The sequence below is a fragment of the Micromesistius poutassou genome (assembly GCF_964030765.1).
Source record: "Micromesistius poutassou genome assembly, chromosome: 18".
NCBI classification, from domain to species: Eukaryota; Metazoa; Chordata; class Actinopteri; order Gadiformes; family Gadidae; genus Micromesistius; species Micromesistius poutassou.
Window position 1 is genome coordinate 7,472,100 of NC_140288.1, and position 26,214 is coordinate 7,498,313.

General features: G+C 46.7%; 1 protein-coding gene across 1 annotated transcript in view; it reads left to right on the plus strand.

Annotated features, from left to right (window-relative positions):
- The window catches only part of grm8a (glutamate receptor, metabotropic 8a), a gene marked incomplete at both ends in the record, with an annotated part of 101,074 nt that extends 75,276 nt beyond the window's left edge, over positions 1 to 25,798 (plus strand). Inside the window, 6 exons of the mRNA XM_084483282.1 lie at positions 3,265 to 3,404; positions 6,250 to 6,396; positions 8,682 to 9,103; positions 11,152 to 11,518; positions 23,886 to 24,026; positions 25,685 to 25,798. Of these exons, the coding sequence (XP_084339408.1) occupies positions 3,265 to 3,404; positions 6,250 to 6,396; positions 8,682 to 9,103; positions 11,152 to 11,518; positions 23,886 to 24,026; positions 25,685 to 25,798 (1,331 nt within the window). The remainder of the gene's footprint in view (positions 1 to 3,264; positions 3,405 to 6,249; positions 6,397 to 8,681; positions 9,104 to 11,151; positions 11,519 to 23,885; positions 24,027 to 25,684) is intronic.
- Between the last annotated feature and the right edge of the window lie 416 nt (positions 25,799 to 26,214).

Genomic DNA, 26,214 nt, shown 5'->3' on the forward strand with positions numbered 1-26,214 from the left:
TTCGAAGGTCACATGGAGTAAAACAACTCACAAATCTGCTCTGAATCCAAGAAGGGACTAGGAACATGGTTGATATTCTGTGGTACAATTACAGGTTGTTATGCGACACTACATACTTCACGTCTGAGTATAAGACAGAGGGCTAGTGATATAAGTTGTTGAGCTAATGTGGGCGACAGTGAGACCATACATCACAAGACGAAATATGACGAAATAATATATGATATATTTCAGCTTTGGCAACATCGATCAATGACAGGCCTTTTCCCATACACAACATCCTCTCCATGTCAATCAGTCACATAGTCCACCGCTCCACTTAATTACAGTAGCCAAGATACATGTAAACAACAATAAAAACAGACAAAGCCGCCTTTCAGCTCCTCCAGTGTGGGTGTGAAAAAAAAGGCCCATTAAGTCAATATTCCCGAGATCCTGTAGTTGAATGTATTATTAAAGGTTTATTCTGGGAACCATAAATAGGCCAAACAAGTAGGCCATGCACGCAATTCTCGCAAATACATACTATATGTTTGCTTAGTTGGTGTATACTTGCCTGTGTGTGTATGCATGTGTGCGTGTTTGTGTGTGCATACGTGTGTGTGTGCATGTATGTGTGTGTTTGTGTGTGTGTGTGTGTGTGTTTGTGTGCGTATGTCTGTGTGTGTGTGTGTGTGCCTGCACAGTGCACAGTGTGAGAGGGAAGATTAAATTGCACAGGATAATGGCTATCATTGGAGTTGCTCGCATTTCCCACAGGGGTGAAGCTCATTTATAACTTCTGGTAACAATGTGGGTCGCTGGAGCCTCTTCCTCTCCTACTCTATTGATTCAATCTCTGACCGCGATATATCTCCACCTGGCTCCCCCTCTGCTCCACCCCCGCTTTTATCCTCTGCTTTCTCTTTTTTTCACCATCACCTCCACCTTCCTCTCTCTCACTCCCCTCCACCTCTTACTCTCTCTCCCTCTCTCTCTTGTCCACCTCTTCCTCTCTCTCCCTCCACCTTCCTCTCTCTCACTCCCCTCCACCTCTTACTCTCTCTCCTCTCTCTCTTGTCCACCTCTTCCTCTCTCTCCCTCCACCTCTTCCTATCTTTCCTTTTCCTCCACCTCTTCCTCTCTCTCCCTCCCTCCTCCCTCTCTCTCCCTCTCTCTCACTCTCCCTCTCCCTCCCCTCCAGCTCTTCCCCTCTCTATCTCTCTCTCTCTCTCTCTCATTCTCTCTCTCCCCCCTACACCACTTCCTCTCTCTCTCTCTATCTCTCTCCACAGCTTCTTCTCTCTCCCTTCCCTTCAACTCTTCCTCTCTCTCTCCCCTCCACCTCCTCCTCGCTCTCCCTCCCCTCTACCTCTTCCTCTCTTTCTCTTTCTCTCTCTCTCTCTCTCGTCCACCTCTTCCTCTCTCTCCCTCCACCTCTTCCTATCTTTCCTTTTCCTCCACCTCTTCCTCTCTCTCCCTCCCTCCTCCATCTCTCTCCCTCTCTCTCACTCTCCCTCTCCCTCCCCTCCAGCTCTTCCTCTCTCTCCCTCCCCCCTCTCTCTCTCTCTCGCTCTCTCTCTCTCTCCACCTCTTCCTCTCTCTCTCCCTCCTCCACCTCTTCCCCTCTCTCCCTCCACCTCTTTCTTTCTCTCCTCCCTCTCCACTTCTTCACTTCTCTTCCTGGTCAGTGTTAGGGAAAGGTTTCCCAACCTGGAACCATCCAGGGTCTTCTTCCCTTCTTCCTGTATCCGTCTTCTTGCCTTCAGTAGAGATAGAAGAGGGTTCATTTGGGCCGTCGCTAGTGGTTACCCTGCATTAGTGTTCTGCAGAAGAGGATGAGCTTCCAGGTGTTCAGGGCATCAGATAGAGAAACCTAAAGAGGGGGTGTTGGTGAAAGAACTATGTAGCCGACACTTTTATCTAAAGCTACCTAAGTGTAAACCTTTTTTTTCAATGTACAGGTAGGGGTTAGGACATCTTGCTCAAGGGTGACTCAGTCAGGCAGACTGCTCACATCAGGGCTTGAACACAGAACCTTTAGACTGGGATCTGAACACTGATAACCACGAGACTTCCCTGCCCTGTTCTCCTGCAAACTATAAGTACTATAAATATGATGAATTACCAGTGCTTTTGGCTGTGTGTTTTGTTTATTTTTTGCCGTTCTGGTGTCCATGAATCTTTGAACAAAGAAATTAATCAAAGAGGGTTTTCATTCACTTTGGCAAGGCAGGCCGAGTTGGGATTTGCTGTAGTTCATCAGCCAGCCACTAGGCTTTTCATGTTGGCTTGTGTTGGTAAACATTGGGGCACATACACACACACACACACACACACACACACACACACACACACACACACACACACACACACACACACACACACCTTGCCTTCCAATTCTGCTCACCATTTATTTCCAACTTACTAACTAACTGATGTCAAATCATATTTTGTACCAATTCTTTCTCAAATTGTGGATAACTGCTGCAGCATTTGTAATTCCACATCCAGAGACGTATGTGTCCACAGTAAACGCTTCTTTGGCTTTGTTATTTTCAGGACATCAGGGTACTCTACAGCCCATCGACAGCGGAGAAGCCTCACGCTCAGTACTCAATGCAGTCCTGCAGTCCTCTTCTCTCTCGCCTGCGTTATCTGAGCCCTCGTGTTGCATTCAGACTGAACCTTGTTGATATGCACTTGATCTATGTGGGATTCAACAACCTTCAGAAAGATGTTATATCAGATATGATGTTTTTGCACCATGCCTGCAAAGAAAAATAACTAACTTTGTTTTCTTCTTCCTATAGGTACTTTACACTCTAACCATATATATATAGATTTTTATTTTTATTAATTGAACAAGGGCGTAGTTTGTTAAAGCTGTGTGTGTGAATGTGGCTGAGAGAGTGTTGCACATATGTGTGTGTGTGTGTGTGTGTGTGTGTGTGTGTTCTGTGTGTGTGTGTGTGTGTGTGTGTGTGTGTGTGTATGTGTAATTGTATCTCTGCTCCAATAAAAATTGGAGAATACACATACACACACAGAATACAAGCACATCATGCACACACAAAGAATACACACACACACACACACACACACGTCAGCCTCACTTCTCTCTTTGGATGGAAACATCGGTCAGACTGTCAGACTGATGACGGACAGTCTTCTCTGTAACGGCCGGTGTGTGCTTGTGTGTGTGTGTGTGTGTGTGTGTGTGTGTGTGTGTGTGTGTGTGTGTGTGTGTGTGTGTGTGTGTGTGTGTGTGTGCTGCTCTTGCAGGCAGTGCCAACACCCCCGTGGTGTTCAACGAGAACGGCGACGCCCCGGGCCGCTACGACATCTTCCAGTACCAGATCACCAACCGCTCCACCGCCGAGTACCGCGTCATCGGGACCTGGACCAACAAGCTGTACCTCAAAGTAAGGGGGGGGGGGGCACACACACACACACACACACACACACACACACACACACACACACACACACACACACATACACAGTCGAATACAAAATCAGACACCTAGATACACAGACACACATACACTCTCTCAGCCACAATCACACGCACACACACACACACACACACACACACATATACCCACAATCACTCCTTGCTTCTCCCCCATAGTCCTTCAAACCCCCTGCGGAATCCTTCATACTGGCACCAAGAAATACTGACAAAATAACAGCACAGAAAATAAAACACATCATCTTCATCAATCTCTACCCCCACCCCCCTCCCCCTCCTCTCCCCAAACACACACACACACACACACACACATACTCAGGCGGAGCCCTCCCATGTGAGGACGGGGACAGGGAGGACCAGGGAGGCCTGGTGGGGACGGGATGAGCGAAGACAAATGGCGCAGAAAACTGATTAAGTGGCTGACTTACCCAGTAATAAATTGACAGAGAGAGAGAGAGAGCAACGGCGATTGATGTGTGTGTGTGTGTGTGTGTGTGTGTGTATGTGTACATGTGTTTGTGTGTGTGCGCCAGTGTGTTTGCGTACAGCGCTACAGCGACAGATTTGACGTAAACAGACACATCAATGCGTTGGATACATTTGATTTATTTATGTTCTGACTTTTCAGTACATTTCATATTTTCCATCGAGACGAACGGCTCAAATATAAAACAATTGATTGACAACACATTGATGATTCAATACCAGCAACACTCATTTGAACAGATTAATTTCGGTGTATTCCGCACAATACAGTGTTTAGTAATCATAACTTCTGTAGAATTGTTGTGTGATAAATAAAGGGGGCCGTGTTCTGTGGGGTGGATTAAGTTTAGAAGTACGACTAAGTTTCAACATTTCTTCACTTGTGATGCACTGGAAAGAAAAATAGAATGAACTGCAGTGTGACGTCGTTTCAAGAGTGCCACTCAAAGACCAAACTTCTAATCAACCAATGTCCTCAAGGAGAGAAGTCGATGGGGAGGGAGGGGGGGGATCGTGGACCAATCACGGACGCACAAAATACAACACAAAATGTAAACATATATGCAAACGCATGCACAGACCTTTGCATAGCAGTAGCAGCTGTCTTCCTCGCTCCCACAACCACACACACGCGCACATGCACACACACACACACACACACACACACACACACACACACACACACACACACACACACATTTAACACATCATTATACATGCATAATATGCACACACACGCACCTTTGCATTGATTTACATACACAAAACAAAACACTCACACACACAAACACACATACACACACAAATGGCTGTGATTATAGCAGATTCCATTCTGCGGTGTAAGTGATAGAGACCAAAGCAGCAGAGATCACGACTGGGATTAATGTGTTGATGAGGATGCATAACTTTGAGTTATTGTGTGTGTGTGTGTGTGTGTGTGTGTGTGTGTGTGTGTGTGTGTGTGTGTGCGTGCGTGTGTGCACGTGTGCGTGCACATGTGTGTGTGGTGTACCTGTGACCCTGATGCTGTTAGATGAATAAATATCAGATAAAAACAGCACCTCACTGAGACCAGTGAGAATAACTTCACTGAGCAAACACATGCAACACACACATGGACACACACAACCCCCCCCACACACACACACCTTCTGCATACTACCACTCTCAATCCTTGCCTCATAACTCATGTCTTTCCTTCCTTCTCGTTTCCTGGCTTACTTTCTTTCTTTCCAGATGCACAAAACATGCACTCACACGCACACACACAAACACACACACGCACATACACACACAAACACGCACGCACGCACACACAGAGGAAGACACAGAAGGTAATGCAGATGGTTTATTTGTGGCAGAGTTGATTACATTGTAATTGCTTGCTGGCAGGTAAACTGGGGTGTTTCTGTGTGAGTTTGTGTGTGTTTATGTGTGTGTCTGCAAGCCAAGTCTAAAACCATCAGATTGCTCGCTGCGCTAATCGCCCGAGATGCCCTGAAGATGCTCTTATTTGTAAAGAGTGCCGGGATAATAGTATTCCTTTGTAATCATCTGTTGAATCCCGTTATGTACACAGTCGCTATTGGGAATATATGTATTCTTTCTTTATTCTGTCTGCTTATTTAACCACAGCCACTAGAACGCACTCCATGAGTATGAATCCCAACCGAATAAGAACCGTCACAATACCTTCTGAGCATCTGCTGTCCCCCTCCCTTCTCCTCCTCGCCATCTCACCTCTCCTCTCCTCAATCCTTGTCTGCTTTTCTCCTCCACTCGTTTCCCCTCTTGTCCTCACTGCTCCTCTCCTCCTCTCCCCTTACTCCTCATCACCCCCTCACCCCTCATCTCCTCCTCTCCCCTCACACTCCACCTATCCTGCTCTCCTCCATTCACCCTTCATCTCCCCTCTCCTCTCACTCTCCATCTCCTCCTCTCCTTCTCTCCCCCTCTCCCCCACACTCTTCAACGTCTCCTCTCCTCCTCTCCCCTCACTCTTCATCTCCTCCTCTCCTCCTCTCCCCTCACCCTTCATCTCCTTCTCTCCTCCTCTCCTCCTCTCTCCTCACACTTCATCTCCTCCTCTCCTCCTCTCCCCCTCTCCCTTCACTCTTCATCTTCTCCTCTCCCCCTCTCCTCACTCTTCATCTCCTCCTCTCCTCCTCTCCCCTCACCCTTCACCTCCTCCTCTCCTCCTCTCTTCCTCTCCCCTCACCCCTCATCTCCTCCTCTGACATCCCTCTTCCTCTCCCCCCCCCCCCCCCCTCCCCCCCCCCCCCGCTACTCCCTACCCTCTCCCTCTCCAGGTGGACAGCATGAGGTGGAGGAGGGGGGACTCCTCACTGCCCTCATCCGTCTGCAGTGTTCCGTGTCGGACCGGCGAGAGGAAGAAGGTGGTGAAGGGGGTTCCCTGCTGCTGGCACTGCGAGCGCTGTGAGGGCTACCACTACCAGGTAGCCCCCACCCCCACCCCCCACAGTCTCCATCATCCCACTTCACAACCCGCTACACCAAGTCCTTTCATTGTATTCAACCTTTAGTCAGACAGGAAGTCTCATTGAGATTGAACGCTCTTCCAGAGAGTCCTGCATACTTGTACAAAAGAAAAAGCTGAAAAATACAAGATCATTACCAAACACGTTTGAATGGAATCATATACATGCATAGTTTAATAAGCATACATATGCACAACCTTTAGCAGATAATTGTATCCACCTGTATCCATCATAGCCTTGGATGGCCACATAATATAGTTTACTAAAAAAGTGCAAATATCTTTTTGCACTTTTACCTTTACAAATGCCTGCTCATTTATTCATTTCATGATAATCCTTCCCTGTTTATGTATGGAATCATGTCAGCATGCACGTTTTAAGTTCAATGTATTAAAAGTACGATCAGAAGTCGGATTCCCTTGGAATTGTAAATCTCTGTGGAGGAACCGAGGTAAGGACAGGGGGAAACAACGACAGATATTTTCCCCTGCATCGTCCTGTTTAACCAATTCGAAAACGGCACATCATCCTCTTTAACCAATTAGATTTAACTCTCCCACAGGGCTCTCACGCAAGGCAGCACCTGTCAACATGGGCTCCCTGAAGCTGATACAAAGAAACGGCCAAAACAGCAGGATTAATATGTAATTGAGTGTTTACCTTGGAAGGACTAACCTGATTAAAGACTGGCTCAAAGCGACACTCTGAATCATCAGAGTGCAGCATGGTACAATTCAGTTCGCTAAGCTGTGTGAGGCCCCAGAATCACAACTTTTAGGCAGCCTGTTTTTTATGCAAATCCAATAAATTTTTTGATATAAAAAAATATATAATTAAATATAAAATAATATTACATTTTTGGGGGGTTATTTAATTCCGTCCTTCCTGTCCTCCCTCTCCTTTTCGCTATTTCTAATTGGCCTACTCGTGCCTTTTCTTTCCTTTCTTTTTTGTTCGTTCCGTCCCTCCTTTGTGTCATTAAACATTGTTAGCGCTTTTACTTTTAAGTAGAGAGTGAACAAAGACGTTATTTTTGGCCGTTTCCTGTTTTCGTTCTTCCTGTTTAATCGGGCTGAATGCCCTTTGGATTTTTACCCCCTGCTGAAAGGAATTCAACTCAATTAAAACACGACTGGTTTGCCCAAACACCAGCACCTATCTCTTACCGACAGCTCCCATTTGAACAGCAGAGACACTCAAACAGAAAACATTTATGCCTCCTAAAACCCTTGTACACATTTCAACATAAAACATTTGCACACTAGAACGGTCGGTTTAAACCAATAAATGACTTTATACTTTCTACCTTCCAGTGAGAGGGTTGTTCCTTTTGTAGGGGGCTCTTGAGGACAATAGCTGAGATATAACAGGTGATTAAACACATGCTTTGATAAGGAATTAGCAAGCGTTTCTTTTTATGTTTTTAGCGCGAAAGAGTGGAGTGAAGTGGAACTGTCATCGTGAGAAATGTGTGAGTCACGATCCCACTAACCTGCATCGAATGAACAACAAACTTCAGACTTTGTTTGGAAGAAAATATGTCAGTTCACATCATTGTATAAGTGAGGGAAGAAATATTACTCAAAAGGCAATCATTCAAAATGACCCATATGAGAAGTGAGGAGTAGATTAGAAAACTTTCCATCAACACTGACAAGGCAATTGTCTTTTGACAGGGCTTAGATTAAAAGTGATAGCGTAGCAGCAGAACGCACAACAATTTACAACCATCCGAATTAAAAACTATTGATGAAATCCAAACAAACAAACGCCGCCAACACAAATCATCCACCTAAGAACGACAATGACAATGACATTAAATTTGATTAGATTAGAAAACGTCATTGTCAGTCGACATTGCTCTCCATTTCTTATCATGGATATCAGTGGGAATTAAACACCTAACCACGCAAATTAATTTGCTCTCTACCAACTGAACAACAACATATTTCTTTACCATGTACCATTTCCTCAAAGTTTCTTAAGGACACAGTACCTCAAAGAGTTCTCCAGAAAGACGCGTCGATTTTCCATCAGCCTCACAGCCAATGAAACGGCGGCCTCAGGATTTCCGAGGTGCTCCTTATCCGATACAGATGTGTTCCCCGCTGCCCCGATACCGAGCCAGGATCCTCAAAACACACCAAAACACTCGATGCTCGATAAAACCCCTAAACGACATCCTCACCACTATCTCCCCCTTTCTCTGCTTCCTTTGCCTCCCCCCCCACCCCCCCCTCCAGGCCTCCGAGTTCACGTGCGAACTGTGCCCCTACGAGATGCGTCCCGACGCCAACCGCACGGGCTGCGTGGCCATCCCCATCGTCAAGCTGGAGTGGCACTCGCCGTGGGCCGTCGTCCCCGTGTTCGTCTCCATGCTGGGCATCGTGGCCACCTCCTTCGTGGTGGTCACCTTCGTGCGCTACAACGACACGCCCATCGTGCGCGCCTCGGGCCGCGAGATGAGCTACGTGCTGCTCACGGGCATCTTCCTGTGCTACGCCATCACCTTCCTGATGATCGCCGCGCCCGACGTGGGCGTGTGCTCCTTCCGCCGCATCTTCCTGGGCCTGGGCATGTGCTTCAGCTACGCGGCGCTGCTCACCAAGACCAACCGCATCCACCGCATCTTCGAGCAGGGCAAGAAGTCGGTGACGGCGCCCAGGTGGGCGGCTGCTGGGGTTGTTGTGTTGTGACCTTTTTTTTGGGGGGGTCGCTCTGTGTGTCTCTTTCTAACTCGGTCTCTTTTCTGTTTCTCTTTCTAACTCGGTCTCTTTTCTATGCGTCTCTTTCTCACTCTCACTGTCTCTTTTTCTAGCTCTAGCTTGAGTGTGTGTGGGTGTTGTTGTGTGTGTATGTGTGTGTGTGTGTGTGGGGAACTTACTGTACTGTAGTCGTAATGAATTCCGCTCTCATTCCTAGTTTGCCACTTTCCTTGCAGCTGGGATAATAAAGTCATTTGCATTGGCAGCAGTTGCCATCACTGTCACTGTTATTATCCATAGTGTAAAACAATAATGGATTTGTTCTTACAAGTTTGGTAACAAGCTCTAAAGTGTTACGGTGAGATGATAAAAAAAAAGCATAATAGTGTGATGGAGATTTGCATATCACTTAATCAACAGGAAGGAGAAAGAGACAACTCCAATGATGGTGTGAGTGAGTTTGTGAGTGAGTGAGCGAGTGAGTGAGTGAGCGTGCGTGCGTGCGTGCGTGTGTGCATGTGTGTGTGTGTGTGTGTGTGTGTGTGTGTGTGTGTGTGTGAGTGATGCATGCATGTGTTCTGCACTATCACTATCTCCACACAAATACAGCACAATCTGATCTGCTGTACACGTTCTAGGGGCTAGCCTTTTCTCACATCATCTTTCACAGCCACACTCTCAATATCATGAGATAGATAACAGCCTCCTTATTGAATCAGGACATCTCAGAAATCCTGAGGCAGCCATTCGACTAGCTGTCAGTTTGTCCCTGGCAACCCATTCTGTCCTTGAGAGTTGCTTGTGTCAGAAGAAACTCTCAAACTAAAAGTTGTCTGCATATTTTTGCTATATGTTTGGTGTTGTATGCACATTCGCATTCATTTTATTTGAGATTTTCTGTATATTCAGTACCTCTGCTGTGAGACGTGAATTTCTCATCTGGGATTCATAGCACAAGAATATTGTATTCCTGTGCATTGCATCTTGCAATAGCATAATCTTACAGGGTTTAATGCAAGCAGATACAATGTTTTGAATTTCCCATCTGGGATTCATAATCCAAGCACATCGTATCTCTTCTGATCTCAGCGACTCACCTTAGCATAATCGCGGGTGGGTTTAACGCAGGCCTCATCACCACTCACATCAGACCTTCATGACTTCATGGCTTTTTCATAGAGATGTTGCGATTCATGTTGTGTAGTTGTGTTCTCATCATGTTGTGCAGTCGTGTGGTTTCTCCTCATGTTGTCTAGTTTTTTTCTCCTCGTGTTGTGTATCGGTAACAGCTCTACTTTTTAATGTCACCACCTCTCTCCTCCTCCACCCTCTCCCCACCACCTCTCCTCCCCACCACCTCCTCTCCTCCTCCACCACCTCCTCTCTCCTCCACCCTCTCCCCACCACCTCTCCTCCTCCGCCACCCTCTCCCCACCACCTCCCCTCTCTTCCACCACCTCTCTCCTCCACCACCTCCTCTCTCCTCCACCCTCTCCCCACCGCCACCTCCCCACCACCTCTCCTCCTCCTCCACCCTCTCCTCCACCCTCTCCCCACCACCTCCTCTCTCCTCCTCCACCCTCTCCCCACCACCACCTCCCCACCACCTCTCCTCCTCCTCCTCCACCCTCTCCCCACCACCTCCTCTCTCCTCCTCCGCCCTCTCCCCACCACCTCCTCTCTCCTCCTCCACCCTCTCCCCACCACCTCCTCTCTCCTCCTCCGCCCTCTCCCCAACACCTCCTCTCTCCTCCACCCTCTCCCCACCACCACCTCCCCACCACCTCTCCTCCTCCTCCTCCACCCTCTCCTCCGCCCTCTCCCCACCACCTCCTCTCTCCTCCTCCGCCCTCTCCCCACCACCTCCTCTCTCCTACACCCTCTCCCCACCACCTCTCCTCCCCACCACCTCCTCTCCTCCTCCACCACCTCCTCTCTCCTCGACCCTCTCCCCACCACCCTCTCCCCACCACCTCTCCTCCTCCACCACCCCCCCCACCTCCTCCAGGTTCATCTCGCCGGCCTCCCAGCTGGCCATCACCTTCTCCCTGATCTCGGTGCAGCTGCTGGGCGTCTTCGTGTGGTTCGCCGTCGACCCGCCGCACACCGTGGTGGACTACGGCGAGCAGCGCACGCAGGACCCCGCCTCGGCGCGCGGCGTGCTCAAGTGCGACATCTCGGACCTGTCGCTCATCTGCTCGCTGGGCTACAGCATCCTGCTGATGGTGACGTGCACCGTGTACGCCATCAAGACGCGCGGCGTGCCCGAGACCTTCAACGAGGCCAAGCCCATCGGCTTCACCATGTACACCACCTGCATCGTCTGGCTGGCCTTCATCCCCATCTTCTTCGGCACGTCGCAGTCGGCCGAGCGGGTGAGTACGGGTCTGTGTGTGTGTGTGTGTCTGTGTGTGTGGGTGGGTGGGTGGGTGTGTGTGTGTGGGTTGGGTGTGTGTGTGTGTGTGTGTGTGGGTGGGTGGGTGTGTGTGTGTGGGTTGGTTGTTGGGTGTGTGTGTGTGTGTGTGTGAGAGGGTGTGTGTGTGGGTTAGTGTGTATGTGAGCAAGTCTATGTGTGTGTGTGTGTGTGTGTGTGTGTGTGTGTGTGTGTGTGTAAGCGGGGGTGTGTGGGTGTGTGTGCGAGTGTGTGTCTGTGTGCGGGTTTCGTAACAGTCCCAACTGTGTGGAGTGATGCATTATAATAATTGCAATTGGGTTTTCAATCTTCTTTAATCGAGGGGTGGGACAGAGGGGGACGTTACTATTCATTACACGACGGCAAGGCTAATGGTGCTGTCCCCGGGGTCCACCTGGTGCGGTGGCACGCTCCAGTGCGCTCTCCACGGCCCTGGTCTTGGTGACTGATCCGGCCGTCGTCCTCTGCCCTCTCCATGGTTCTGATCATGGTGCCGGTGAGCACGGCTGACCATGCTGCTGATAACTGGGTCTAGTCATGGTCATGGTAACCATGCTCCTGATCATGCTGACCCTCTTCACTGTTCTGTCCATGGTGCTGATCCTAGTTCACTGTTCTTCATGGTACTGATGCTAATGAGTGAACAGAGTTCTGTTAATGGAGCTGATCCCACTTCACTGTTCTCTCCATGGTGCTGATCCTAGTTCACTGTTCTGTCCATGGTGCTGATCCTAGTTCAGTGTTCTTCATGGTACTGATCCTAATGAGTGAACAGAGTTCTGTTAGTGGTACTGATCCTAATGAGTGAACAGAGTTCTGTTAGTGGGGCTGATCCTAATGAGTGAACAGAGTTCTTTTAGTGGGGCTGATCCTACACCACTGTTATGCTGATAGTGCTCTCCATGGTGCTGATCATGCTTACTGATCGCTGTTCCGTCAATGGTTGATTGAAAATTGTCGCCTGACCCCACATGTCAGGCTCTTCCTCCAGGCTCTCATGTACAAAGAAATTGTGGCTGGAGAGACAACAGGAAACGGAGGCTCACGTCAGGGTTGTGTTAACGGAGGCTAACTTCAGGGTTGTGTTAACGGATGCTGTCCATTGCGCTGATATCTGTAACGCTGCAGGGATCTGGTGTAAACCTGTGTAATTCCGCTCCTTAGGGAGGCTTTAGTATCTACTTGTGTGTGTTTGTGTGTGTGCCTGTGTATGTATGAGAGAGAGCGGTGTGTGTGTGTGTGTGTGTGTGTGTGTGTGTGTGTGTGTGTGTGTGTGTCTCTCTGTATGTGTATGTGTGTAGTGTAGTGTGTGTGTGTGTGTGTGTGTGTGTGTGTGTGTGTGTGTGTGTGTGTGTGTGTGTGTGTGTGTGTGTGTGTGCATGTGGCTGTGGGTACATTTGTGTTTCATCTGTTTACTTTACCTCCTGCTGGGTTCAAGAGGGATCACATTTCCTGGAGAGAGAATGTGAGATGCAGGGAGACAGATCCTGAGAGCTTTAGAGTGAAACAACTAGCCCAGCGTACTGTACTTGACAGCCACGCTCGAGACTTGCTTTCCTTTGCTCCAGATGTTTTTTCACTCAACTTGTTAATGCCAGTCAGACCTTTGACTTGACTCGGTGCACTTCGACACACAAAAAAACAACTATGTTCAATCCAATTTGCAGGAGAATTTCTTAACACAATTTAAAGCCAAATGGAGAACACAACAGAAGAAGTGTTGAGTTGATAGGTAGAATTTCCCCCGTTTTGGAACGTAACACGCAATATGCTGCTTGTACACATTTGTGGAGACAGGAGTTATCAGTCCATTTCAGGCCAGACATGTGGCTCCCAGTTTATTGTAGAAAACCTATTTTATTTTTATATCCACAGATTAAAGTCAAAGTCGACTTGTGATTGAGGTGAAGGTAGAGAACACCCTGTTTTCAAAAGTGCATTGGAAAAGCCTTTTTGAGAGAGCTATTTTAACTAACCCTACTTAAACTACACCTATACTAAAAGTTGTTGTACCGTAACCACCTCTGCTGTGTGTGTGTGTGTGTGTGTGTGTGTGTGTGTGTGTGTGTGTGTGTGTGCGCACCTATGTGCCTGAATGAGCGGGAGCATATGTGTGTGCCTGTTTGTGTGTGTGTCTCTGTTTCTGTGTGTGTGTGTGTGTGTGTGTGTGCGTGCGTTTTTGTGTCTACGTTTTTGTTTGTGTCATTGCCTGCATGCAAGTGCATGTGTGTGTGTGTCTCTCTGTGTGTATGCGTGGGTGTACGTTTCCGTGTGTGTGTGTGTGTGTGTGTGTGTGTGTCTTTGCCTGCATGAACGCGCATGTGTTTGTGGGTGAGTGTGTTTCTCTGTGTGTGCCAAAGTGCATTTGTACTCGTGAAACGTTCATGGGGAGCTGGCCAGCACACACACACACACACACACACACACATACACACACACACACACACACTAGATCTGATCCTGTTTCCCTGGCCTTTTTATTGTTTGAGTCTCAGATAGCCATCAAGCTGAGTGTGATCTATTGGAGGGAGCCAATGACTCCTCTCCTGCCAAGAGAAAACAGATAAGGCGCCAAACAACATTTTCACCAACAAACATTTCAATAAAAGGCACACAGGGCAGAGAGGCAGAGGATGCTGAGATATCGCCTCGGATTTTGGAAGCACACCTCAAACAAAGTACATTGGCGATACAGAGTATCAATGAAAGCCTGGAAGGAGCGGACAGACTCCATAAAAGTGTGTTTCATACTAAAGAATTTCCTGAATCCCGTTTGGTACTTCTGTCATTTTCTTTGCTATTCAAGGCAACACACACTTATGTTTTGTTACATGGTATTAAGGAGAAGGGGGGAGTTAGGGGAATCTTTCTCAACAATGCTTACAGATAGACTGCAAACATGGGATTTGAACAGAACTTCCCAGCTTTGGGGTAAAAACACCCTAGCAACAAAGCAATACTACTAAACCATTTCAAACTCTTCCCAGTTACGATATAAGGTCGTCGTTTGGGATATGCTATTACTTGGGCTTTCCTGCAACGTTTTTTCTCATTGTTTGGTGACAGATTTGTGTAGCTTGTGTATTGGGTGGCTGTGTGTGTGTGTGTGTGTGTGTGTGTGTGTGTGTGTGTGTGTGTGTGTGTGTGTGTGTGTGTGTGTGTGTGTGTGTGTGTGTGTGTGTGTGTGTATCTGTGTGTGAATGTCTTTGAGTATCTTGCAGAAGTTAGCAGTTAGCAGCAAGTTCACACTTCACATGAACTAGTTCAAAGTTCAGTTCATTAACAGTTTTTTTTAGAAACTGAAGAAAAACTGTGGGAGTGATTATTCTGTGATTATCTTTTAAAATGAATCCTCTCCATTACCTGCTGCCCATAACTACAATCTCAAATTGTTGTGGATATTATTTGTACACCTAATTCATTCGTCACAACTCTATTTAATAAAGATGTCATCTGGACCTAAGCATCAATTCAGAATGTCACAAAATCTGAACTAGTTCAAGTTCAAGTTCTTTAGTTAAAAATATGTTATGTTCAGTTCAAAGTTCATAGAAAAATGAACTTGTTCAATGAACTAGTTCTTTTGAAGTAGTTCATGCACAACACTGGAAGTTAGGTAGGTGAGTGAGTATGTTGATTAGGTATAGCCTACACATGTTAACACACACACACACACACACACACACACGCACACACACACACACACACATCTCCTTGGCTGAAGAGTCAAGGTTTTTCCAGCTCAATAAGAGCTAGTGGGTATAGAGTATGCTGTCTCTTTCTCTCACACACACAGTGATTATGTTTCCTCCCCATTGAGATATCTTCTATGTAATATAATAATGTGTGTGAAAACACATACCTAGTAGGCAGCAAGGCCAGGCCGTTCATAAGGAATGGTCAGAGGGTCGAGGATGAGCTTGGCATTGCACACATGTGTGGGTTTTTGCATGTGAAGGACCGACGTGGTCACCCTTAAATATCAAAATACAAATGAATGTTTCAGAAAGAAAAAACTGTCAGTAATTTAGCAGCTTAGCATAGCATAACCTAGCGTAAATTAGCCTAACATAGTTCTAAGTACTGGCCTCACGTCAAGCCAGCTCTTACCTTCCTTTGTCCAACACAAAATGAGACTCCACTTAAATAAGCCAACTAGAGAGAGAGAGAGAGAGAGAGAGAGAGAGAGAGAGAGAGAGAGAGAGAGAGAGAGAGAGAGATAAGGCAACATTGTAAAGCTGAGAGACAGAGAGAAGGTTGTCCGCTGTAAGTTCTACTCCCTCCTGTCCTGCTCCCATTTCGAATTCCCTTCCCCATTTCTGTAATCCCTTTTTTGACATCCAAAAAACGGCAACGTTTGAGAACACATTTCAACAGAAAATGATGCAAGACATCTCTGGTAGGACTTTGTCCACTGTACCCTGTTCTAAACTGGATCTCTCGCTCTCACACTCTCTCTCTCCTCTCTCTTTTCTCCCCTCTCTCTTACCCTCTCTTTTTCTGTCTTTTCTCTCTCTCTCTCTCTCTCTCTCTCTCTCTCTCTCTCGTTCCCTCTATTTCTCTCTGTGTTTTCCTCTCTCTTTCTTGAATCCCCCTTGATCCATTTCCATATTCCTCTTGCCTCATCTTCGCCATCCATTGTCCTCCCATCCCCTGGTTCCTTCACCCTCCCCCCCCTCATATATATATATATACATCCACACACACACACAAAGACACACACATCTACTTCCACACTTCAGCACGCACGCAGCCCACCCCACTCCTGCTGTTATCCTCTCTCTTGTAGACGGCGGCTTACCTAAAACTCTACTGTAAGCCTCCCCCCTCCTCTCCCCCCTCCCTCTTAATTCACACCGCCTTGTGGCTCCCATTCACACTTCACACGCTGCGGATCTTAACATACTTAACTCCAGGCCTCCCTGGGATTACTATGGGCTCTCGCTGTGCGTGTGTGTGCGTGTGTGTGTGTGTGTGTGTGTGTGTGTGTGTGTGTGTGTGTGTGTGTGTGTGTGTGTGTGTGTGTGTGTGTGTGTGCAATTTTGTGTGTCTGCAGGTCTCCGTGTCTGGGTGTGTGTCTGTGTGCAGTTGAGTGTTTGACTGAATGGGCGTGTTCATGCATGCATGTTGATATGGAATGCAGGTGCACATGTGTGTATGTGTGTGTGTGTGTGTGTATACTACCTGCACGGCCAGAGTGCTGTAAGGGAGCTATGTGCATGCTGATTTGTCTCTGCTGGTTCCAACTGCCAAGCAAAGCAGGCTCGGTAACACTTTATAATAACTATCCGTTATAACTAGTTAATAGATCATAAGTAAACTGTTAATTAATGAGTTATTAATGACTTGTTAAGTGTTTGTTAACAGTGTTTGTTAAGGATTTATAATGATGCTTTGTATATAGTTAATAGATCATTAATAAACTGTTAGTTAATGAGTTATAAATGACTTGTTAACTGTATGTTAATGATTTATAACTATACCTTATAAATTAGTAATAGATCATGAACAAGCTATTAGTACATTACTTACTAATGACTTGTTAAGTATCAGTTAATAGTTTATGTTATTGGGACGTTATTCTAAAGTAAGTAAATGAGGAATAGTTGCAACTTTAGAATAACGTCCCAATAACATACATAAGCTAATAACTAATACTTAACTAATATATTAACTCACACTTTACAGATCAGTTGTTAATAGTTTGTTAACCATCTACTAATCTACTACATTACTCTACTACATCTACTACATTACTTATGATCTATTAACTAGTTATAATGGATAGTTATTATAAAGTGTTACCATTCTCAGATCGAAATGAGTCATGATTACAACCTCATTTTATATAGCAAAACAGAACTTTCTTTTGCAACCTTTACCACCATTGTTGCTGCTCCCTTTGGGGGAGGCGGAGGGGGAGGTAAAATATAACAAATGAATAAAGAATAAAAATTTAACACACAATGTAAACAAATGGATGTGACGACAGCGAGCCCTCCGCTAGCAGCCTGTGGTCTGGCGCGAGGGAGACGCATGAGACCGAACACGACGGATCGTTCCTCCTTCCCTCTGATTCGCTAGTTGAGATGCAGAGGAAGTACGGTGGTGGGTGACACTGGGTGTTCGCCTTTGTTCTAGTAGTAAGGCAGGGAGACAGCCACTGTGTGTGTGTGTGTGTGTGTGTGTGTGTGTGTGTGTGTGTGTGGGTGTGTGTGGGAGGGACTAAATCTCAAGACCAAGACAGCCGGCTGGGGTGGACAATTATGCACTGGTGTGCAGCCCTGGCAGCCTATTAATGCTCCAAATGTACACACGCACACACACACACACACACACACACGCACATACGCACACACACACACACACACACACACACACACACACACACACACACACTGCAAATATTTGTTCCACTCCGTCATGGATTATTTGCATGCATTTGTGGTGTCCGTGTGTGCTTGTGTGTGTGTGTGTGTGTGTGTGTGTGTGTGCACACATCTCTGTTTGCACACATGTCTGTGAGGCTGTGTTTGTGTGTGTATGTGTGTGTTACTCAGACACCTGCTCTGTCAGAACAGCCCATTAGGGGAAGAGATGTTTGTGTTTTGAAACGCACACCAAGTGGAGATAATTACCACTCACTGTTTGTGTATGTGTGTGTGTGTGTGTGTGTGTGTATTTCAATATGGTAGTCTTTGAAAAAACTGAATGCAGATACAATATGTGTGCATTGGAAAATAAATGTGGAGTGTTTGTGTATGTTGTGTGCTCACTGTATGCACTGTTTTTTTAAAAGGTGAGTAGGAAAACATATATATGTGTGTGTGTGTTTGTGTGTGTGTGTCCATGTGTGTTACATAAGGTGGACAGATGCCTACACATACCCCTGAAAGCTTCAGTGGGTAGACACGGTAACGAGAGAGAGAGAGAGAGAGAGAGAGAGAGAGAGAAAGAGAGAGTGAGAGAGCACCACACCTATTCTACACTCCTTCTCTGCCAACGCCTTTCATTTCAGTCGCCGATCGATAATGTAAACCAAATCAGCTTGCAGTGATGTTAATTGTAGGAATATAAATATCATAGAACACACACACACACAGGCGCCGTGGGTCTCAGTCTGTGTGGACCAATGCTTCCTCTAATGGGCTGTTCTCACAGCGCAGGTGTCTGACTTACAGACGCACACAAACAAAAAAGCAAGCTCCCAAGCCCAGAGACATATGTGCAAACTGAGATGTGTGTATGTGCACTCATCTCGTGCGTGCGTGTGTGTATGTGTGTGTGTGTGTGTGTGTGCATGCGTGTCTGTTCTGGGGTGCGTTTATGTGGAATAGTACACCACATCGCCCCTGGCAACGACAATACAAGAGTTGGATCCTCAATTTGGACCACTATAACATAAGCCTTTCGCCTTCACTGTTAGTTTGGTCTGTTTTCCCCCCATATTAAATCTACCGTTCAAACATTACTTTCTTTGTCTCTTTCGCTCTTAATTGCCTCACTTTTACTACAGGCCATGTTTCTTCTTGTCCCTTTCTTAACCTTCATACACAATATTCCTCCCCTTCACCTCCTCGTCTTCCTTGTCCTCCTGCCCTCCCACCTCCTCCTCCTCTGCTCCCCTCCTTCACCACCTCCCTTCTATACCTCATCGTCCTCCTCCTCCTCTCCCACTTCCTCATCATCCTCCTCATCCTCCCCTCCTTCACCTCCTCCTCCTCCTCCTCCTCCCCTCCATCTCCTCCTTACACCACCCTGCCCTGTCCCCCATTTGGTTCATGCATGGCTCCCCACAAATTCAGTTCAGTTTCCCGCTCCCAAAAGGAGCTACTTTTCAACTTACCAACCGACATATAGATGAGAGTGTCTGCTTGGCTATTTCATTTTTAATTGAGAGGTTTCTTTATTTCTGGTTTTGAGTGTGAATCTGAATGAGCACTCTTGTGTCCTCAAAGTGCTGGAGGACATGGATAATGTACGTTAAGTGTATTAAGTGGAACGGGTAGTGTTGTTTTGCTAGCCCTTTGTTAGCTAAACGCGCTGGTAAATTGGGCGCACATCCAGGGACCTTTTCCTGTCGGAATTGAACGCACGTAAATGATCTAAATACCTGGAAAAACAAAAGATATCCTTCACTTTGTGTCAAAGGCTCGGTTTCATCATTACTGCTGCTGGAGTTGTTAAAATCATCTCGTCTGCTGTCAGGATAGCTCCGGTCGCTACTCAGTGAGCTGTTGCTGTTTAACACAACCAGGACAGCGTCTTGTGATGGTCCTAGGTCATTGTGGCGTAGTATGAAACCGCTGAAGGGTTGCTCGAAGGCCAGACATTTTTCCCTATTTTCTATGAACCAATTGATGTCATAAAAACAGAAACAACCCTGTGCACTTAGGCCAGGGGTTCCCCCTTTGGGGTTGGTGCTCCACTTAAGGAGGCCTGATATGCATAGGAGTTCGGGGGTGATTGCTGACTCATAAGTTATAGATAATTGATGATACAGTTGTTTTCCTCTAAGTACATAATCACTGTTGGTATAAACGGGCCCCTTTTATACCAACAGTGATTATGTACAAACAATTGATTCATAAGCCACCAACTACTCCTTTAGTTCTTTACTGGGATATGATGATATGATGGGCAGATGTGGATTGGGTTAAAACCATTTATGGGGGGGGAGGTGCACGACAAAATGTAAGACATTGGGGGTGGCAAGATTTGCCGGACCAAACTATGGGGGTCATAAAACGCTGGGAACCACGGCCTTAGGGCCTCAGAGCCTGCTTTATATACTCAGGAGCAATTCCCAAAGGGTAATAACATGCGCAGGTGTTAACACCCAGATATCCTGGCAATAAAAACACAGCATTGCATTATCGGTAATAGACATGGCTTGAATGGAAAGTGCTTTCGATAACTAAAACATAACTTAAAGTGGTCTGAGGAAAAAGGGTGGATACATAATCAACACGAGTACGTCGCACACAGTGGAGGTTAACAGTTCTGCTGTTTGTGGGAATGAAGATGACCAGAGCTAAGAGGTTGATAAGAAATGTGTGTGTGTGTGTGTGTGTGTGTGTGTTCTGATAACTTACTGTGTTCTGAAGTGGTTTCTCTCGTGGACACACTTTTATACACAGTTACACTGAAGCTATAATGTTTTTTTGATTTTTGCGTGCGTGGGTGTGTATCGGCACGTGTGTGTGTGTGTGTGTGTGTATGCATGCGTTTGTGTGTGTGTCTACTTCTCTGTGTGCGTGTGTGCATGTCTGCGCGTTTCTGCTCGTATGTGTGTGTGTGTGTGTGTGTGTGTGTATGTATGCATTTGTGTGTGTGTCTACTTCTCTGTCTGCGGGTGAATGTTGCAAGGGTCTCTGGGTAATACTTTTCATAATATCCGATGCGTATCGCCGCTGGCAACAGCAGCTGAGCATCCACCAGCGTTCCATCTTGTTGGCTGTTTGTTCCCAGTGTCTCACTGCTCTCACGCCCTGGGTTCATATAATAACTCAGTCTGGCTGACTGCCTGTCTGTCTGTCTGTCTGTCTGGCTGGCTGGCTGTCTGCTCACCATTTAGTATGTCTGTCCGTCCGTCTGTCTGCTGGTCTGTCTCCTCTTTCTCCATTGTTACATTACATTACATTGCATGACACTTTCATCCAAAGCAGCTATGAATTATTGCATTCAACCAGAGAGATGCATCTAGTACAATCATACGACTCATCAAATAGACAAACTGCTTTAAGTGCTACATTTTAGAAACAAGACTTTTTTCAAGGATTTTGTTTTTACTTTCTCCCACCTCTCTGCCACCTCCACCACCTCCTCCACCAACTTCTCCCCTCTTTCTCCCACCTCCATCCCCTCCTCCCCCTCAACCACCACCACCTCTAAGCCTCCCTCCTCCTTCCCCTCCTCCCCTTCCACCACCTCCTCCTCCACCTCTGCTTACCTCACCCCCCTCCACCTCCTCCACCACCTCTTCCCCTCTTTCCCCCACCTCCATCCCCTCCTCCTCCTCGACCACCACCTCCTCCTCCACCACCTCCTCCCTATCCTCCTCCTCGACCACCACCTCCTCCTCCACCACCTCTGCTTACCTCACACCCCTCCCCCTCCTCCTCCTCTTCTTCCTCCTCTTCCTCCTCCTCCAACCGACACGGTTAATGTATGTCAATATGTGTGACCAGCTGTCTGTCTGTCTGTCTGTCCGTCCCCAATCGTTTCTCCAATACCCCATGTGGTCTGTGGTGTTTGAGGATGCCGCGGGAACAGAGATCGAAGCCCGCCCTGTTTGTTGTGTGTCACATGTCTGTCGTCACGATGTGGCCGCCCGCTTGTGTTTCTGACGGCGTCGGATCTCACAAGGTTTTTTCTGTCGTTGTCGTTATTTTCTATATTGATCTATCTTGTCCGTTTCTCTCGCTCTCACTCTGTCTCTCACTCTGTCTCTCTCTCTCTCTCTCTCTTCTCGTCTCTCTCCTTGCCTCCCTGAATGGCGCACCACTTCTGATCTTCTGTCTCTCCTTGTGTTCACTGCTTTGCCTTCATCTCTCCCCACGTCTCTCCCGCCCCCCTTCATTTATCTAGACACCGCTTCTTCCTCGCCTCTTCTCTCATTCATCCGTATTCTACTCTCTCACTCTTCCTCCCTTCCAGCTCCTCCTCTTCCTCAGCTTTTCTCTCCCTCTGTGTAATATAGACACATGTTCTATCTCTCTGCCGCCCCCTCTCTGTCTTTCTGTCTCACTCCCTCGTCCTTACCCATCTCTCATTCTCATTCTCTCTCTCTCTCTCTCTCTCTCTCTCTCTTTCTCTCTCCCATCCCTTTGCATCGCCCAATCCGTCTGTCAGTCTGTCTATCGAATGATCTGACGACTATTATCTATCTAACTGTATTTCTATTTCTATTTCTATCTATTTATCTAATCAAGCTATCTCTCAATCCATCATCTATCTACTGTATCACTGTATATATCTACATTATATATCTATTGTTCATAGCTACCATCCTCTCTCTCTCTATCTCTCTCTCGCTCTCTCTCTCTCTCTCGCTCCCTCTCTTTTCCTCTCTCTCTCTCTCTCTCTCTCTCTCTCTCTCTCTCTCATCCCTTTGCGACGCCCAATCCCCTCAGAGTGTGTGGGGGTGGTCATCCTAAGGGACCCCACAGTAATGACAGCTTGTCAGGGATAGGGTGATGCTCTCTCACCATGACTGGAAAAAGACCCACATGGATCTAATGGCCAGTCCACTCCAGTGTGTGTCTGGGTGTTTGTGTGTCTGTGTGTGTGTGTGTGTGTGTGTGTGTGTGTGTGTGTGTGTGTGTGTGAGTAAGTGAGTGTGTGTGTGTGTGTGTGTGTGTGTGTGTGTGTGTGTGTGTGTGTGTGTGTGTGTGTAAGCGAGTGAGTGTGTGAACATGTGTGCATGCGTGCGTCAGTGCAGCCATCCATGCATGTTTCTGTGTGTGTGTGTGTGTGTGTGTGTGTGTGTATCTGTGTGTAGGTGTGTGTGTGTGTATGGGCATGGCTCTCCTTAATCTGACTGTGGATCATTACATCTTCCCCACCCATCTCCTCGCTGTAATTGATACGATCCAACAGCCCAATTTGGGGCATGGTTTCGCTGTACCGTTATATTTTCTCCCCTGACTGACTGAGTCTGTTCATTTAAAAAGTTGCCCTTCAATTTACCTTGCGGGCCTACAGGGTCCAGTGGATCGCACTTAAAGAAGATTCCTTGTTAACAGACAGGATTTAATAAGAAGCCGGCTGGACCAGCAGAGAGGTTGAGGGTTTGAAACCCCAGGTTGTCAGCACACCTGCAGTGCATCTTTGAGCAAGATCCCCCTGAGCCCTAATTGGTCCTTAAAGACGAGAGTCTGAATTCACAAGACTTGACTTTGGATAGAAGTGTCTCTTGAGGAAAGAGATAAATATATAGTGTAGAGTATATAGATGACCTGACTATGAAATGTCAGGAGCAGCCACCTTTATGTTCATTCTATTCATTTGTGCCAATAATTGTCACATTTACACACACTCTCTCTCTCTCTCTCTCTCTCTCTCTCTCTCTCTCTCTCTCTCTCTCTCTCTCTCTCTGAAAATGAACATTATAAACATACATACACATGAACATGCACACACATATACAAATGCCCAATACTAACAACAAAATACACATGAGGCAAAATCCAATATGAAGGTATGTAGGTAGGAAGGTAGGAAACCAAATGTACATGTAAAAAGCAAAAATAATAATAAGGAAATAAACGTACCAAAAAAACGCTAACCCCCCCGCCTCTCTCTCTCTCTCTGTCTCTCCCCCCCAGATGTACATCCAGACCACCACCCTGACGGTGTCCCTCAGCCTGTCCGCCTCCGTCTCCCTGGGCCTGCTCTACATGCCCAAGGTCTACGTCATTCTGCTGCACCCCGAGCAGAACGTCCCCAAGCGCAAGCGGAGCTTCAAGGTACCAGGCTAGCAGCCGCTAGGACCCGCTAGTCAGACGCTCTCTGACCCCCGCATGGCCAGGCTAGGACCCACTAGGACCCACTAGGACACACTAGGACCCGCTAGGACATGCTAGGACCCGCTAGGACCCACTAGGACACACTAGGACACACTAGGACCCGCTAGGACATGCTAGGACCCACTAGGAGCTGCTAGGAGCCGCTAGGACCCGCTAGGAGCCGCTAGGAGCCGCTAGGACCCATTAGGAGCCGCTAGAAGCCGCTAGGACCCGCTAGGAGCCGCTAGGACCCGCTAGGACCCATTAGGACCAGGCTAGGACCCACTAGGACCCACTAGAACCAGGCTAGGACCACCCAAGTTTATTTTACTCCTACTTACTATCTAACCATGATTAAACAGCTGATTTTAGAGCTACTAACTATAACTATCAATGATTAAACAGCTGATTTTAGAGCTACTAACTATAACTATCAATGATTAAACAGCTGATTTTAGAGCTACTAACTATAACTATCAGTGATTCAACAGCTGACTTTAGAGTTACTCACCATAACTATCAATGATTCAGCAGCAAACGTCTCAGTAGCTTGTTGTTTCTCAGTAATCTAAGAGCATTCCTGTACCTTGTGGAGTCCTGGTTTGGCGCAATAGTGTCAGTGTCTCATGTCTGTGTACTGAACAGTGCCAGTCAGTGCTGAATGCGATGCTTCCCTACAGCGTACAAAGATGAAACGACAGGAACAACATGGCCTCCCCATCCTCACTTTATGCTCAGGGCTACACTTCTAAATAATAGAATAACTATCCATTTAGTCCCAGCACAGTGGGTCTGCACACGCGCATGAATGTGTGTGTGTGTGTTTGTCTTTGTGTGTGTGAGCTTGTGTGTGCTCATATTATTGAGGGCTCAGGGTTAGGGGAAGTGTGCTGTTGTAAGCAGGGCAGAGAGCCCTTGGATACGGACAGCGTGACGAGCATGTCTTCATGTGTTCAACATGAGTCAGCTTTATTGAAACATGTTACCAATACATTATATGATCATTATTCCTTGACTGACTCCCACAGGTTAAACCCAGTTATAATAATAATAATAATAACAACAATATTAATAAGGCTAAGAAAGTTCTTCAGCTTGGGAGTTTGCAGAGACTCCCTGCCAAAAGGCATTGAGTTCAATCCCTAACGTATGCAGCCTAACCTGTAGGCATCCTAGAGAAAGATTTGCCTAATTTCCCTATTTGCCCTGCCTTTTCCTAAAATACATTACATTAACATTTAGGGCATTAAGCAGACGCTTATATCCAAAGCGACTAAGAACAGTTCATACACACATTCATGGCAGAGTGAACAATGCAAGGCGACAGCCAGCTTGTCGGCAGTGTCTTGCTCAGGGACACCTCGACACTCAGCTAGGAGGAGCCGGGGATCGAATTAGCAACCTTCCGACCGACCCAAATACCTGTATCATTTAAGATCCAATCTTCCCCTAAATTATTAAATATTACTCAACAATACACAGAGAGTACACAGAAGTAGGGATAGGTCTTGAATAAGCCCCGTCTCATGTTCATCTGCCACTAAAAACATCTCTTGGACGCTGTTGTGTAGTCATGCATCTGTGTGCGCATGCGTGTATTGTGCTGCATTGTAAAACAGGCCATTGTGACAGCTGCCGCCATGTCAGGCAAGCTTGGCCAGAAGGGAGGAGACCGGCCCAACGGAGAGGTGAAGACGGAGCTGTGTGACAGCATGGAGACCAACAGTGAGTAAGAGCACACTGAGGACTTTTCTATCTACACATATAAAAGATTTTTTGGAACACATATATAAAATGCACTTCGCTTCGCAACAGATTTTTATCACATAGACTGTAGGAGATACATTAGGTTCACTGAGGACTTTTCTATCCACACATGTAAAAGATGCTGGGGTGTTGTGAGGACTACTTTTGGAACACACATATAAAATGCACTCGCGTCGCAATGGGTTTTAATCACACTTACTGTATGAGATACAATAGGTTTACTGAAGACTTTATAACTACACCTTGAATGTGTGTTAGGGCTGTGAGGTCTTTTCTCATTATTGTAATATATGTTATTATTATTCTCATATTGTTTACCGTTTATTGTTTGTAAATATCATGCGCACCGAAGACCAATACAAATTCCTCATATGTGAAAATG